We start from the raw sequence: 16,303 nt of genomic DNA, 5'->3' as shown, positions 1-16,303 counted from the left end.
TGACTTCTTTCTTGGATTCACTAGAATTTACATTTCATGCAGGCAAGCGTTTGGACTGTTTTGTTTTTTCTCCTGATTTATCTCAATTGCCTGAGACAATGACTGGCACATATTAGACACTTAATAAACCTTGAACAGACACCCCACCCCACCATCTTGACATCTGACCTCAGTCTCTTGTGAGCATTCTGGATGTCAGGGGTACTCCTGGAGCTCTCTACAGGGTGTCCCATAGGCGCTGCAAGCCCAGCATGCCCCAAACTAAGCCCCTCATCTTCCTCTCTCTCTGCAAGTGCACTTTCCCCCTCTACAGGGAAACCCTAATGAAAGCAGAAGCCTGGAGGTGCCCTGAAATTCCTCATCTCTGGGAGCATCTAACAATAGCATCAGGAGCTCAAATGAGCCCGTCAGGAGGAAGCAACGTCTGAGGCAAGTCCTGAAGGGCAACTGGCAGGGCAGCAGTGGGGACTGAATCAGCATGGTGCTCTCATGGCACTGAAGAGGTGCCTCCTGCAGCAGCCAGAGATTCCAGGAGGGGCAGGAGCAAGAGAGGCAGTGAGGCCACAGAGAGGCTGACTCAGGAGCAAGGAGCTTATGCGAAGAACATGCGATGGACGTGGCCAGGAGAGAGGTCTGTGCGTCATTCTCTGCTACTCAGATGATGGATCACACAGAGTCAGGAGAGACTGGAGGAAGACCAGTGAGAGAGTGGTGACAATAATCCAGCCTGGGAGGGATGGAACCTGAACAAGGACAGGGTGGATGGCAGCCCATGAGCGTGGAGACAGCAGACCTGATTCTGGAGGCATTTAAGATGTGGGGCAGAAGGACTCAGCACTTGCTCAGGTGTGGAGGGAGGAGAGGGGAAAAGTCCACATTGGAGCTCAGTGGGGCCTCCGGGGGGAGTGGACGGCCCCACCAATCCCTGAGAGGAAGAGCACGGGGGCAAGGGCTCCATGGCCAGGGGAGGTCTCGAGTCATTGGCTGGACACAGGAGTTGGTTCTGCAGAGGGATCAGAGGCAGCCTGGGAGTCGTCAGCTGGAAGTGACCACGGGAACGGCAGGGGTGGGTACGTTGTTCTGAGTGTGGACGGTGGAGACGGAAGGCTGGGGCCACAGCGCCAGACACTGAAGGAAAGGGGAGCAGAACAAGAGCCAAAATGTGGGCCCAGAAATGAGCAAAACGTCGCTGGCATCTGGGGACAGCCGGTCCCCGAGGTACACGGCGACAGAAGCCGCATGGCAGTGGGAGCAGGGAGTATAACTGCCAGTGAGTCTTTATGTATGGGAGGAAGAGGGCTCATCAGAGGCATTTGTGGGAATGTGCACCCCAAGAAGACAGGGGACTTGGGGACCCAGAGGTATCTGAGTAGGAGCAGAGACACATCATTGCCTGCCTCACGCCGTGCTCTGCAGCTGCAATCAGGTAAGCAGTGCTCCCAGACGGGGCAGGTGCTCCCAGAGAGAGGGGCCATGCTGCGAGCAGTGTGCATCTTGCACCGTCCACAGGGTGCATTGTGAGTGCAGGACCATGAATGGTGTTGCCTCAGATCTTCCAGCTTTTCAAAAGAAGCCAGATGTCGGTGCCTCTGTGTGAAATGTTCTGATTTTCAAAAACAAAGGTCAAAGTGAAAGTTTTAGAGAATTGTCCTTCTGAAATGTGCAGGATAAATGACATCCTAATATACCCAATATACAGGCATGTGAGGAACAGGCTTGAGAGGTGCTCAGAAGCCACTGGAATTCTCGCTCTGCCCCACCACAAAATCTGTCTCCCTATTTATGTTTAAGAAGCGGTGGCTCATGCCTGTAATCCCAGCACTTTGGGAGGCTGAGATGGGTGGATCACCTGAAGTCAGGAGTTCTAGACCAGCCTGGCCAACATGGCGAAATCCCATCTCTACTAAAACAAACACAAAAATGAGCTGGGCGCCTGTAATCCCAGCTACACAGGAGGCTGAGGTGGGAGAATCGCTTGAACCTGGCAGGCGGAGGTTGCAGTGAGCCGAGATCATGCCACTGCACTCTAGCCTGGGCAACAGAGTGAGACTCTGTCTCAAAAAAAAAAAAAAAAGTCACAAATAATCTTTAATTGGATTATTCTTTAAAAATCAGTGCTGAAAGGAAATCAACGAGGAGGCTATGCGTGTCCGGCCCACAGGCTTCCAGCTGGGGCTCTACCCTGTCGCGTCCACAGAACAGCAGCTTAGGAGAGGCTGGAGGACCGGCAGGCATCGCAGGCTCTGTCCATCTGAAATGCACTTTCTGATGTAACATATGAAGAACAGCCCCAGTTGGTTTTTAGCATGGGTTTAACGAACTATCTTGACATCACGTTTAACACAATCCAGGCTTTCCTTGCTAATAGTATCACAGAAATCCTCAGCTCTGATGTAGGGCTTTCTATACTTTCTCTATGCTGTTCCATTGACTTTTTGGTGGTGCTCATTATCTTTAATATTTATTTTATTAAATTATTCTTTTATTTTATTGTAGTTTTTCTATCCAAAATAGAAACGCCTCTTCATTAACCTGCTTCTCTTTTCTTCTTCCTGAATTATTTTAGCTATTCTCATCTGTTTATATTTCCAGATGATTTCAAGAATTATTTCATCCTGTTTCAAGAAAAACAAAATTTGGTGAGATTTCAAATAGAATTGAGTTAAATTTCAAAATTGATTTGGAGATACTGACATATTTACAATATATATATATATATTTTGAGACGGAGTCTTGCTTTGTCGCCCAGGTTGGAGTGCAGTGGTGCAATCTTGGCTCACTGCAAGCTCCGCCTCCCGGGTTCATGCCATTCTCCTCCCTCAGCCTCCGGAGTAGCTGGGACCACAGGTGCCCGCCACCATGCCCGGCTAATTTTTTGTATTTTTAGTAGAGATGAGGTTTCACCGTGTTAGCCAGGATGGTTTCGATCTCCTGACCTCGTGATCCGCCTGCCTCGGCCTCCCAAAGTGCTGGGATTACAGGCGTGAGCCACCGTGCCCAGCCAATATACTTTTTTTAATCCAAGAATATTCTAATTAGTAATTGTTGGTATATAGGAAGACTACATTTTTAATATTCATTTTGAAATCCCTTAATTATAATAGTGTAGCAGATTTTTCAGGTTAAAAATCCTGCCATCTGGAAATAATGATAATTTTGTCTACTTCTTTATTCTGTTCTGTGGTAGCTAGTACAATGGCACATTGTTACGTAGCAGTAGTTGCAACAAAGAGCCCTGTCTTAATCCTGACCTTGGTGGAGCAGGAATGATTCTGGTATTTAGCTGTGGGGATGCTGTAGGCTGCTGGTTGAGGTTAGTATTATTTATCATATTAGGAAAAATCACTTCTTTGGGGATGACAAATGCATGAAAGTTTGGGGAGAGTTTTTAATCAAAGCCTTTTAGCATCAGCTAGACTTGAAACGTGATCCTTTCAGCAGATTTGCTAACCTTGAAGTCTCTTTACACCGCTGAAATAATCATGCTAGTGTGATGTGAGCTCTTTCAAAGTGCTGCTGGGTCCTGATTGCTGACATTTTATTTAAGTTTTTAAAGTATAGTTAAAAAAAATCATTGATACATAGTTTTTCTTCCTTGCAATCTTCATCAGGCTTTTGTATCAGGAAATTGCTATTTTGTAAAATGAATTGGGACTTTCCCATGCTCTCTAAGGGTTTACCGAAAGTAGGAAAAATCTGCTCCTGGCATAGCTAGAAACTGGGCACAGGCAAAGTATCTGGGCCTGTCGGTTTTCTTTGAAGCAATTTTAACATCATGATGCTGTTGAGCTTTCTGTCTTCACTTCACTCAGTTTTCTCAGAAAATAGACCTTTTTCTTGACTTTAACATTCACTCTTACATGATTGCTTTTAATAATCTTCTAAGCCCCCAGTCTTTCTTGTCATCTGTAAACTGAAGCTGTAAGGGGACCACTGGATGGAACACATATTAGGTGCTTAGTAAATAGCGCCAACCCTTCCCCTGTCATTTGGTGGGTCTCCATCTGCAGTTTACTTCTTTTAGTCTCTGAAATTGTGCTGCATGCTCATATTTTCCTGTTCATTAAACTAGCTAGAGTTTCATCTATTTTACTGTCCTCAACTCTAAGCCTATTTCAGAACAAGTTTTTGCTGTTATCGATCAATTCTATTACTTTTTCTAATTCATAAAAAATGATTTTTATACCATTGTTTTTAGGGAAATGTGTTATCTGTGATTCTGCTTTGGAGATAGATTAACATCTTTTGATGCCATTGCAGATGATTTCTCCACATTTTCTAAACAAAGGTGTATATTTTCTCAGGGTTGTGAGTTTATTCTCCCTCAAATCAACATTTCAAAAATTATACTATTCTAATACTTGGCATTCTGATTTGTTTTCACCTTTGAGATCTGTCAAGTAGTGAGAGGCATGTACTAGAGTCTGCTGCTGCTACTTTATTTCTATTTCTTTTTCTTTTTTCTTTTGTCTCTTTGAGATGGAGTCTTACTCTGTCACCCAGGCTAGAGTGCAGTGGTGCCACCTCTGCCCACTGCAACCTCCGTCTCCTGGGTTCAAGTGATTCTTGTACCTCAGCCTCTGGAGTAGCTGGGATTACAGGTGCCCGCCATGATGCCAGGCTAAATTTTGTATTTTTAGTAGAGATGGGTTTCACCACATTGGCCAGGCTAGTCTCGAACTCCTGACCTCTGGTGATCTGCCCACCTCGGCCTCCCAAAGGGCTGGGATTACAGGTGGTGAGCCACTGCACCCAGCCCCTGTCTATTTCTTCTGATACTAAAGTCAGGTTTTTGCTGACGCTGTGTTGAGGATATATTATTCACTAAAAGGTTTATAAGTACAACAGACCATTTGGGGTCTGAAATTTTACTTGATCAAATGTTAATTCTGCAATCATGCTTTCTTTTTGTTTGATTATACATCTGAGCCTACGGTTGTCATTTCAACATGAGTTGAAGTTTTTCTTTGTGCATCTTGGCACATAACCACAATTACTTTTGCACCAACCTAATACAATAGATTCTTTTTCTATGACTTGGGCGTTTTTTCCTTTTACCAAGTGAGTTTATCCTGCATACATTTATTGTCACAACCGATTTTTTTTTTACTCCAGTCATTGTTGTAGTTAGTTTTGGGTGCTTTCTTATGATTTCCTTTATTTCTATATTTTTTGTTCTTTCAAGATTTATAGGACCTACGTCCTTTTAAAAACCATGATTTACTATTAAAATTTTTAAGGACTCATATTACTCTAACAATAAACTCCAGGAATATAACATACCCTTTTGATTATCTCATCTGAAAATGAGGCAAAACACACTTTTTTTCTTATTACAATCTTATCCTCTCCCAAGGTTTTCCTCTTGGAAAAACAATTAGATAATCAGTAATTGTTTGGAAAAAGAAGAATAACTGGTTTAAATCTAGTTACTGGCTTTAACTGTATTTAAGCCCAGTTTCTCTTTTTTTCCAAACAATTACTATTTTTCATTATATATTATCTCGATGAACAAGGAGAGACGTTTGCATTTTGTTTTGTAGCTATCTGGACAACATTTGCTAGAACTGAATACGCTGTGTTTGAATGTGTTTTTCTTCACTGCGCATGTTTTTATGCTGTGAAGGTCTTGGTCGGGGATTGTTATTATATCTCAAGTTAATACCTGTGACATTTTGAGTTTCTTATTGAGGAAGAGTTTAAAACTCCTACACTCAGACCAGGTGCTTGTGCAGGCCACCTCTCTGCTACCCTCAGGCGTGAATAATTCCAGGTCTGGACACAACATTCCAGTTTCATACCCTCCAGCCCTCTCTAGAAGTTTCTCTGCTGTTTTCTGGACTCAAGTTTTTCATGAAAACTAAAGCTAACTCAACGGATCTTCTATTTTATATACAAAAAATATATATATTTTATTCTGGCTGGGTGCCTTTAGGGTTCTTTTTCCTTGAAGTTCCTAAACTAGCCGTGATCTCCCTGGTACCTGATGATAATGCTGCTATCCTTACTCTGTTTACAGCCACCAAGCGGCCCAGCCAGTTGCCTCTGCCCTTCTTAAATTTTGCTGATTTGTAGCCACAAAAGGACTTCCAAATGGAGTTTCCCTCAGCCATACAGCCCACTCACACCCAGACCTCAGCCCTCCTCCCTGCTGACCCAGAGAACTGTGAGATCCAGACTCCCACCATCCATGTCCCCTGGGCCACAGAGCTCTCTGGGCACCCTGGTGAGGCTTTCTGGACACCTTCTTCCCTCCCATGGGCAGGAGGGGGGTAACATCCTCAAAGACTCTTGGCTCTCGGCCGCCTTTCTTCATTAGCTTTTTATGTCATGAGGGTAGCCCTCTAGTTTTACATTTTATACGTAATTTCTCTTTTTCTTTAAAGATCTGGGATTTAAGGACTAAGAGGAGAGAGAAGAGGGGGCAGGTGGTTGTGGTGGTGAAAATAAACACGCGCCATCACCCAATCTGCCAGCTTTTGCTGCACCATGTTAGTTTGGGCAGACCCTTGTCACTTCTTTAACTTTCCCATCGACATTCATTCCCCTACAGCTTGTGGAGTTTCTACTGCATGGTGGGAAGTGCTCTTGGTGCCTTGGTCAGTGGTGAGAGAGGCATAGCTCCTGTCCTCAGAAGCATGCGGCCCAGCGGGTGGGCAACAAGAGGTGCTTCACAAGCACCTCCCAAATAGAGAGCTTCCATCAGCCCTACAGCCCGCTCGCACCCAGCCCACATCCCTCCTCCCTCATGAACACAGCAAGTGCAACCAGGAGAGACAGTGCGGAGATGGGGGTAGGTGTGGGGTGATGGGAGCCCAGGGGACAGCCACAGCAGAAGCAGCCAGAGTGGGGACGGGGCGGGGGGGCATTCCAGGTATAAGAAAGGATGTGAGCAAAGGGCCAGGGACTCCACTTTATGCAGTTCTACGATGTATACTACTGTGGTTTAAACTCATTTTGTGTTTAATCAGTGTACTTAAAAGAAAGCTGTTTTATTAGATTTCATTAATGTAACTCCTATGCACAATATTGCTACCATTTAAGGAATGAATACTGCATGCCAACATGAACCAAGCATTTTAACAACTCCCTACATTTCCTATGTGTTTTCTTTAAAGATCTGTTAAATTCATATTACTTATTTATATTCTTAATCATTTACCTACTTATTCATGCTCTAACAGATGCCATCAGTATATTTCTATTTCATCTTTATTTTCGGTTTTCTTTTCTGTATTTCAATTTCTCTACTATTTGGGGAAGCAAACTGCTGTTGATATTATTCTGTCGTTTCTGATCCATCCTCTGTTTTCATTACTCTGTGCAATATCATAATTGAAACTTTTGTCATTTTTAAAGGCACATGATACACTGTGCAATACACTTTACTCTCATTCAGTCATTTAATCTATGTGTGTTTTTCAGTATAGATTGGAACTATGGTCTGGGAAAATGTTGACTTATTGAATTTTTAATCCACTGCACAACTTTTTCTTTTTAAAGGAGAATGTAGTAATTTAAAAATAAGGAATGGATCACTATTTTGAATAAATAATACACTCACGCAAAACAAAATTTGAAAGACAGAAAAAGGGTTGCCATAAAAACATTTCCCTGCCATCTGTGTTCCAGTGACCTGCTCTCCCCCTCAGGGACAGTAAGCATCCCCACTGCCTTGTGTGACCGTCACAGGTCATCTGCCCTATTCACATACTTTTAATTGTATGAGCGGAGGCATACAATCTGTGCTGTTTCGAACATTTAAAACTGTAACTACAGACCTTGGAAACCATTCCATATCTACAGAAGGACCTGCCCCTTCTTTTCAGTGACCACATAGTGTTTGTAATATGGATGTGACAAAACTTACTTAGCCCATCTCTTATTAATGAAAAATATGGTTGCTTCCAAGTCTTTTGCTTATTAATTTAAATATTTGCTTTAGGTTAAACCAACCTATGCCCTATATCCCTGTATTTCCTTCTGAAGGGGTCTTCTCTGCCTTTTTTCTGAATAATACTATTTATTTTGTGACTTTTTGTTTTCTTTGCCTGTTAGGGTAGTGTCACAGGGCAACCAACAACTGAATCTACACATCTTTATAATTCAAATGTTCTATCCCACATCCACATGGGTTCACTGCTTCTGTTGTGGAAACCGCATTGGAAGGGCAGCGGCCTTGGTGTTAGAAGAATCCAGTCTGCGTCCTGGTGCTGCCCCGACCCTGGGTAAGTCCATGAACCTTTCTTTTTGAGTCTCAGACTTTCCATCTCAACTTAGAGATGTAAGCCTTGTTTTTCCCAGGACTGTAGTGAGGATTAACGGATGTGTTTTATATTAAAATACACACTCAGGTGTGGGTGGACAGCTCCTCCTTCAGCCACAGGCCCCTCGAGAACGTTCTAGACTTCCTCCTCTCTGCTGCCATCTGTTTTCTCTCTTCTGGGATTGCATTGCAATCTGTCCCTTGCTGATATTCCCCTCAGATTGACAGGGATAAGGATGCGACCACGTTCCCTTCTCGGCCTGGGAGGCTCCGGCTGCCACTGTGGATGTGCCTGGGTCTGGGATCTGGCTAACTTGGACCTGGGCCTCACCCCTGCCGTAGTGTCACTTCCTCCTGTAAAATCAACCCTAAAACCAGGTGACAGGTCATATATCTACCAATTTAGAAAGAATGCATCAGACTCAATTAATACATCCAGAAGCCTGGGGCAGTCAGGGCTCATCACCTGGAGGACACCGGACACCCTGTGGACACCCTTCATGGTTATTAGGTCCCTTGGAGAAGTCCAGATGGTGAAAAATAGGACACAGCTTTGAGCAATGAGGGAGACTGGTGGTGACAGGCTCAGGAGGGCATTCCAGACCCAGTGTTACAGGCTGAGACCTAGAATCTATATCATCAGAGGTTAATGCTTAACACGTATCCGGGTGGGGAGCTGCTTTTGCTCCCCACTGGTGCTCTGGGGAGCCAGGTGGCCTCTCTTTACACCAAAACTCCCCAGCCAGGTCCAGCTCCACTCTGCCTCTGCCCCAGCTGCCCTGCAGCCCTTTCCTCTCACTCTTTGATGTTTTGTAGGCCCGCAGCTCCCAAGCACAGAGGCATGAGTGGGGAGAATGTCACCAAGGTCAGCACCTTCATCCTGGTGGGCTTCCCCACGGCCCCGGGGCTGCAGTATCTGCTCTTCGTCCTCTTCCTGCTCACCTACCTCTTTGTCCTGGTGGAGAACCTGGCCATCATCCTCACCGTCTAGAGCAGCGCCTCCCTCCACAGGCCCATGTACTACTTTCTGAGCTCCATGTCTTTCCTGGAGATCTGGTACGTGTCTGACATCACCCCCAAGATGCTGGAGGGCTTCCTCCTCCAGCAGAAACACATCTCTTTCGTCGGGTGCATGATGCAGCTCTACTTTTTCAGCTCCCTGGTGTGCACCGAGTGTGTGCTTCTGGCCTCCATGGCCTACGACCGCTACGTGGCCATCTGCCACCCGCTGCGCTACCGCGTCCTCATGACCCCGGGGCTGTGCCTCCAGCTGGTGGGCTTCTCCTTTGTGAGCGGCTTCACCATCTCCATGACCAAGGTCTGTTTTATCTCCAGCATCACGTTCTGCGGCCCCAACGTCTTGAACCACTTCTTCTGTGACATTTCCCCCATCCTCAAGCTGGCCTGCACGGACTTCTCCACTGCAGAGCTGGTGGATTTCATCCTGGCCTTCATGATCCTGGTGTTTCTGCTCCTGGCCACCGTGCTGTCATATGGGCACATCACCCTGGCTGTCCTATGCATCCCCTCGGCCACGGGCCGCTGGAGAGCCTTCTCCACCTGCGCCTCTCACCTCACTGTGGTCACCATCTTCTATACAGCCTTGCTTTTCATGTATGTCCGGCCCCAGGCCATTGATTCCCGGAGCTCCAACAAGCTCATCTCTGTTTTGTACACAGTTATCACCCCCATCTTGAACCCCTTGATATACTGCCTGAGGAATAAGGAATTTAAGAATGCCTTGAAAAAAGCTTTTGGCTTCACTTCAGCTGCGCCACAGAGGGCAGGCTTTCTAGTCTTCTGGAACTTCATCTCCAAATACACAGCCAGCCTCTCTGAGGAGGCCATTTGACTGTTTGCATTATCGTAGAACCGCATTTATTTAAAAATTACTTCCAAATCTATTTTTCTCCTTCAGGAAAAAAACTGAGGTTGAGGTTAATATCATAGGTATTGTTGGTGTTGTAATACCAGTACTTTCTTCTTCTTACAGATGAGCAAAGCTGTACTTAGTAAAGCTTAATAAATTTTCCTCGCCTTTAAAATTACCATGCACATTTCAGAAAGCAGCAAAACATGTCAGATCATCTGAGATTTTAAAGTCCCCAATAAATTGCAGTGTGTTAAAGTACTAAATATTTAACCATGCGGCAAAATGAGCTCCAGGTGTCCTTGAAACAAAATGTGTCTGGGAAAAGTAAGGGCACGTAGCCTTCTGTTTTATACCCAAGGAGTGTTCTCTGATTGTCTTGGATGGACGCCCCCTCTGCCTTTTTCCTAAATAAACCCCTACTCCATGCCCAGTCAGCTGCTGAGAAAATAAAAATTGTTTTATTATTGCATGAGTCGATTCTGATTGAACCTAAATATATGCAGATGCCCAGGCAGGCAGGGCCACCTCTGTCCTATTCACTGTTGGACCTGGCAGCCCAGCACCAAAATACACACAGATGCCCAGGCAGGCAGGGCCACCTCTCTCCTATTCACTGTTGGACCTGGCAGCCCAGCAGAGCGTCTGGTGCCCGATGGGCATGCAGGAGACAGAGGCTGGGTATGGGCTGGGTGGGACGTGTAGGGGATCAACAGTGCAAGAAGAGAGAAAGCAAACCCAAGTGGGGGCTGCAGGGAGGAGTGGAAGAGGGCCACCTGGATGGCATGATATCTACACCTTAAAATAGGAATAGAGGTTACTCAATTTAAAGGGTGGAAAAGGAAGGGTGTTCCAGGCAATTCTGATGATAGCAAAGCCTCAGAGGCAGGAAGCAGCACGGAGCTGTGCAGAGCTCAAAGACGCAGCATCATAGGAGCCTGGTGTTCACCAAGGGGGAGACTTGAGACAAAAAGAGGACAGAGCCCCAAGAGTTCACATGTATGGTGGGTAGCGTCAGAGCCCCGAGAGCTCCCAGGTGTGGCAGGCAGATCAGGACCGGAGAGCTCCCAGGTGTGGTGGGCAGATCAGGACCCCTAGAGCTCCCAGGCGTGGCAGGCAGATCAGAGCCCCAGGAGCTCCCTGCATGGCAGGCAGATCAGGACCCCCAGAGCTCACAGGTGTGGCAGGCAGATCAGGACCCGAGAGCTCCCAGGTGTGGCAGACAGATCAGGACCCCGAGAACTAACAGGTGTGGCGGGCAGATCAGGACCCGAGGGGTCACAGGTGTGGCAGGCAGATCAGGACCCGAGAGCTCCCAGGCGTGGCAGGCAGCATGGACTCATCTGGCAATGAAGGTGGGGATAGAGGTATGTTCAGTTTCTTGCCTTGGACAGTCTATTTGGCAGGTGTGTGACAGATGGAGAGGGGACCCCGTGGGAGGCAAGGAGGCTGTGGGGGAGGCTGCCGGGATTGTCCACTTGAGGGATGAGCACTACCCTGGGTTGAGCAGTGGATGCAGGAGTTGGATGCAGTGGCCGGGCCCAACTGAGAGCTATGTAAGTGTTCAAATCAGCATTTGGGGTTAGAGTGGGAATAGGAAGGAACTGAGGAATGCATCCAGATACCTGTTGGGGACTGAGTGGACGCCAGAGCTGAAGGAGGACGTGCAGATGAGTGAAGGCTGTTGAAGGCTGAGGGAGTGGGTTTGGGCTGTAACTGCCACAGAGGCCTGCAGAGAGTCTGAACTGATTGCACCTGATCTTACAGGAGGCAAAGGGGTAACTCCTATCAAATGGGTAGAAATCAGATCCAGGTGAAGACTTGTTCCAAGGCCAAGGGAGACATGGGATTTCATGGGAGGGCAGGATGGGGTAGCAAAGGGCTTTGTGGGGTCTGATTTAAGGGATCAAGCTGACTTGGGGTCAGGAATTTAGAGCCTGCCTCTCAGTGGGTTTAGCAGGAGAGGGCATCGGGCTTGGGTTTGGCTTGCTCCCAGTGAAGGCTGGTGGTGCCTTGGCCACATGCATGCCTGTTCATCCACAGCTCTTCATCCACGGCCCTTCATCCATGGCTTTTCATTCACAACTTTTCATCAACAGCTCTTCACCCATGGCTCATCCATGGCTCTTCACCCACGGCTCTTCATCCATGCCTCTTCATCCATGTCTCTTCATCCATGGTCCTTCACCCACGTCCCTTCATCCATGCCTCTTCACCCACGGCCCTTCATCCATGCCTCTTCAACCATGGCCCTTCATCCATGCCTCTTCACCCACGGCCCTTCATCCATGCCTCTTCATCCACATCTCTTCATCCATGGTCCTTCACCCACGTCCCTTCATCCATGCCTCTTCACCCACGGCCCTTCATCCATGCCTCTTCAGCCACAGCTCTTGCCTGGTGGGCTGCTCACAGCAGGGCAATGTCTTCCTACCATCCCTCTCCTTGCTGCTGTCTGCCAGGGCCACCTTCAACACCTGTCTTCTTGTTTCTAACATGTACTTTCTAATAATCTCTTACTAAGTCTATCTTTATCAACTCTGGCATCCATTCAGTCCTCTGCAAATTTTTGAGCCAGAGACAACCAAGAAAACCTTCTTCAGCTCATACTGTAAGCTTCAGCCCACTCTAGAATTGGCCTTGTGAGTCTGGTTTTAATATAGAAACTGTTTTGTAGTCAATCGCAGCATCCTCAGACTGCACAGGACCCTGAAGCCCACTCCTCCTCTGGACCAGCCAGTTCCCTGCTGGCTCCCAGGCGCCCAGGTCTGCTCTCACTCACCAGGGGGAGGGACACTCGGACCCCTGGGAACCCAGTTGGCTTGGAGCAGCTGTCTGGGCAGGAAGGTTGCACAGTGGTGCTTCAGCCACCACTGTACATTCCAACACTGGGAAATGATGAAGGTCTAAAATCTGCCTGTATCTGTATCTGAGTTATGGAAAAGTTGCTTTTCCTCCTCTGTACTCATTTTGACTGAGTTTGGATCCATTTGCAGAGCCTGTGTCCACCCCATTAAAACCCACTTGTCACTTCCACATCTGCTAACCTCTAGGCTGCTGCTTGACACCCATGTTGTTGCACAGAAGCACCACTGTCCACTGACTGTCCACCTCCAGCTCAAGTCCTTTCCAGAGTCCACTGCCCTCCTCTAAGTCTCTGGCCCCCTCTAAGTTGGTACAGAGTGAGCGCTGAGACTTCCTGCCATCCACAGTCAGGACCTCCCTCCTGGGCCTCCTGGGTGTCACGACCTTGGGTTTGCCTCCTTTGTGTGCAATTGATCATCTGGGTCTCCACCCCGCACTTGGCCTGCTGGGTCAGACCACATGTCCCTGCCTTATTTGGAGGAAGGACACTAGGCTGGGTAGCCAGCCCAGGGACCCAGGCACAGGCTCAGAGTGATGCTACTGGCACCATTCTCAGGACTGTGGAGAGCCAATTTTCCTCCCCAGGCAGCTGGGCCAGGACATGGTTTGTCTTCTGTTAAATTACTCCATCTCCTCTGTCCACACCCTTCTCTGGTCACAACTAACTGAGTCATTCATTTACTCATTTATCCATCCAAGCACCTACTATGTGCCAGACGCTAATCCAGGCACTCAAGGTAAATGATGAACAAAAGTGACCAAAATCCCAGTCCTCATACAGTTTACAATCTATTAGATGAGAGAGAAATATACAAAATAAATAGGTAAAATACTCAGAATGGTATTCAGGGATACATGCTAAGGAAAAAAAAAATACATCAGCTCTATTCAGCTGAAAAATGGCCCCAAAATATAGGTCTATGTCAAATCTCTGGAACCTGTGAATACAACTTTATTTGGAAAAAGGGTCTTTGCAGATGTAACTAAATTAAGGATCTGGAGATGGGGAGATCAGTGTGGATTATCCAGGTGGGCCCTAAATGCAATGATGAGCATCCTTATAACAGACACATGGAGGGGGGACTTCCAGTTCTTTAATGATGGCATAGAAGCTGGCTTCTCCACCTGCCCCTGCCCCCATACAGAATGAACAACAAATACATAGCACCAAGAGTATCACCGGCAACATCCAAGAACTCAAATATGAGGAGGAAAAAGATTGTGCAACCACAGAAAAGTGAAAAAAACTCCAAGCCAACAGTAAGAGAATTGGACTTCCATATTCACGACATCCCTCTCCCCAAAACTGCCCAGCGCAAAGGACACAGAAAATGTCCCCCTGACTCACAGTTTCTACGCTGGAAAAAGTGAGATTGAGGTGGACAACCGGCTTCCTCACTCTCTTAGTTTTCCTGGCAGGAGATCTGTCCCAGCCTCAACCCACAGGAAGCGCTGCTAGCATCTAAAGGGAAAAATAGCCTTAAGGCCAGCAGAGACAAAGTGGGAAGGTAGGACTACCAACCCCAGCTCTGGAGACTCTGTTCTGTAACTCAGCCAAAGGAGATGCCAAATCAGTGGCAGTTCAACAGCACCATGCTGTAGGAGGTTTGTTCCACACATTCCCTGGGCACAAACTGTCAGCCAGCCTTCCCACACTACCAGGATATCCCCTCTGGGGCCTCCCTCATTTGGGATGGTTGGCATTCTGTTTACTAGAGCTGAGGCAAACCTGGGCTTAAGGAATCATCTAGTGTTGAAAAGAAAGCAGCAACATAGTGAGGTGGCGGGGAGGGAAGAAAGAAAATCAATAGATAAATTACAAGGAGTCTCTAAGCAAACAAATCTAATAAAAGCCAAACAAGCCAGACAGAGAAGACTGGAATAAATAATTAACCCTTCAGTGAAAAACTATAGACATACGTCTATGGGAGACAACAGCAAACAGAAAACATGACCTCCTTAAATGGACAAATCAAGGATCCAGTGACAGACCCCAACAAGACAGTGATATGTGAACTCTCTGAACAAGAATGCAAAATTGCAGTTTTAAGGAAACTCAGCGATCTCCAAGATAACACAGAAAAACAATTCAGAAATGTATCAGAGAAATGTAACCAAGAGATTGAAACAATAAAAAAAAACCAGAAATCTTGGAACTGAGAAATACTTTTGCTGAACTGAAAAATTCGTTAGGGCCTCACAAGAGATGAATGGATTAAGGAGAGGAAAGAATCAGTTAGCTTGAAGACAGGTTATTTGAAAACACTGAGTCAGAGGAGAAAAAAGAAAAGAATGAATAAAAAGGAATGAAGATCACCCACTATCAGATATAGAAAATTACTTCAAAAACCTGAACCTAAGAATTATTGATGTTCAAGAAGGAGTTGAGCAAGGGCAAGGAATAGAAAACTTATTCAAAGAAATAATAACAGAAAATGTCCCAAAACTAGAGAGATAAACACCTAGGTACAAGAAAGTCTAAGAACACCAAACATAATCAACCCAAATAAGACTGTGCCAAGGCATATAATAATCAAACTCTCAAAGGTCAAGGACAAAGAGAGGATCCTAAAAGTAGCAAGAGAAAAAAAGCAAATAATATATAAAGGAATTCCAATTTGTCTGGCAACAGACTTCTCAACAGAAATCATACAAGTCAGGAGCAAGTGGGATAACATTTTCTAAGTGCTAAAAGAAAAAAAAAAAGGTCAGTCAAGAATACTGTATGCAGCAAAGGTATCCTTCAAATATAAAGGAGAGATAAAGTCTTTACCAGACAAACAAAAGCTGAGAGAATTCGCCACCATCAGACCTATCCTACAAGAAATGCTAAAGGTAGTTCTTCAATCCAAAAGAAAAAAACACTACTGTGCAGAAAGAAAGCATGTGAAGGTATAAACCTCACTGGTAAAATTAAACACATGGACAAATCCAAAATACTATAATACTATAATTGTGGTGTGCAATGCATTCATAACTTGAGTATGAGGCCCAAAAGACGGCTCTATCAAAAACAGTAACACCCACAGCAACTTGTTAAGAGATAGGCAATATAAAAATTTGTAAATTGAAACAACATAAAGTTAAAATGTGGAGGGGGATGGAGTTAGTGTAGAGTGTTTTCATTTTTCCTTTGTTTGTTTCTATTCTTTTCTTTGTGACATAAGTCTTCATCTCTTTAAAATAATAAAACATCCAGTATCTATAAGATTTTTTTATAGCTTCATGGTAACCACAATGCAAAAGTTTATAACAGATTCACTAAAAATAAAAAAACAATAAATTAAACATACTACCAGAGA

At 45.7% G+C, this 16,303-nt stretch overlaps 1 protein-coding gene across 1 annotated transcript; it reads left to right on the top strand.

Annotated features, from left to right (window-relative positions):
• The first annotated feature begins 3,281 nt into the window (after window positions 1-3,281).
• Window positions 3,282-10,601, top strand: LOC129031391 (olfactory receptor 6B2-like). Its single transcript, XM_054477632.1, is given in 4 exon segments — window positions 3,282-3,313; window positions 6,554-6,793; window positions 8,059-8,228; window positions 9,083-10,601. Coding segments are annotated over 3 exon segments (1,251 nt in total). The 5' UTR covers window positions 3,282-3,313; window positions 6,554-6,748; the 3' UTR covers window positions 10,119-10,601.
• The last annotated feature ends 5,702 nt before the right edge of the window (window positions 10,602-16,303 follow it).

The sequence above is a fragment of the Pongo pygmaeus genome, chromosome 11 (genome assembly GCF_028885625.2).
Source record: "Pongo pygmaeus isolate AG05252 chromosome 11, NHGRI_mPonPyg2-v2.0_pri, whole genome shotgun sequence".
NCBI lineage: Eukaryota > Metazoa > Chordata > Mammalia > Primates > Hominidae > Pongo > Pongo pygmaeus.
Note: the sequence above shows the minus strand (reverse complement) of the source record. Positions and strands in the feature narration are given on the sequence as shown.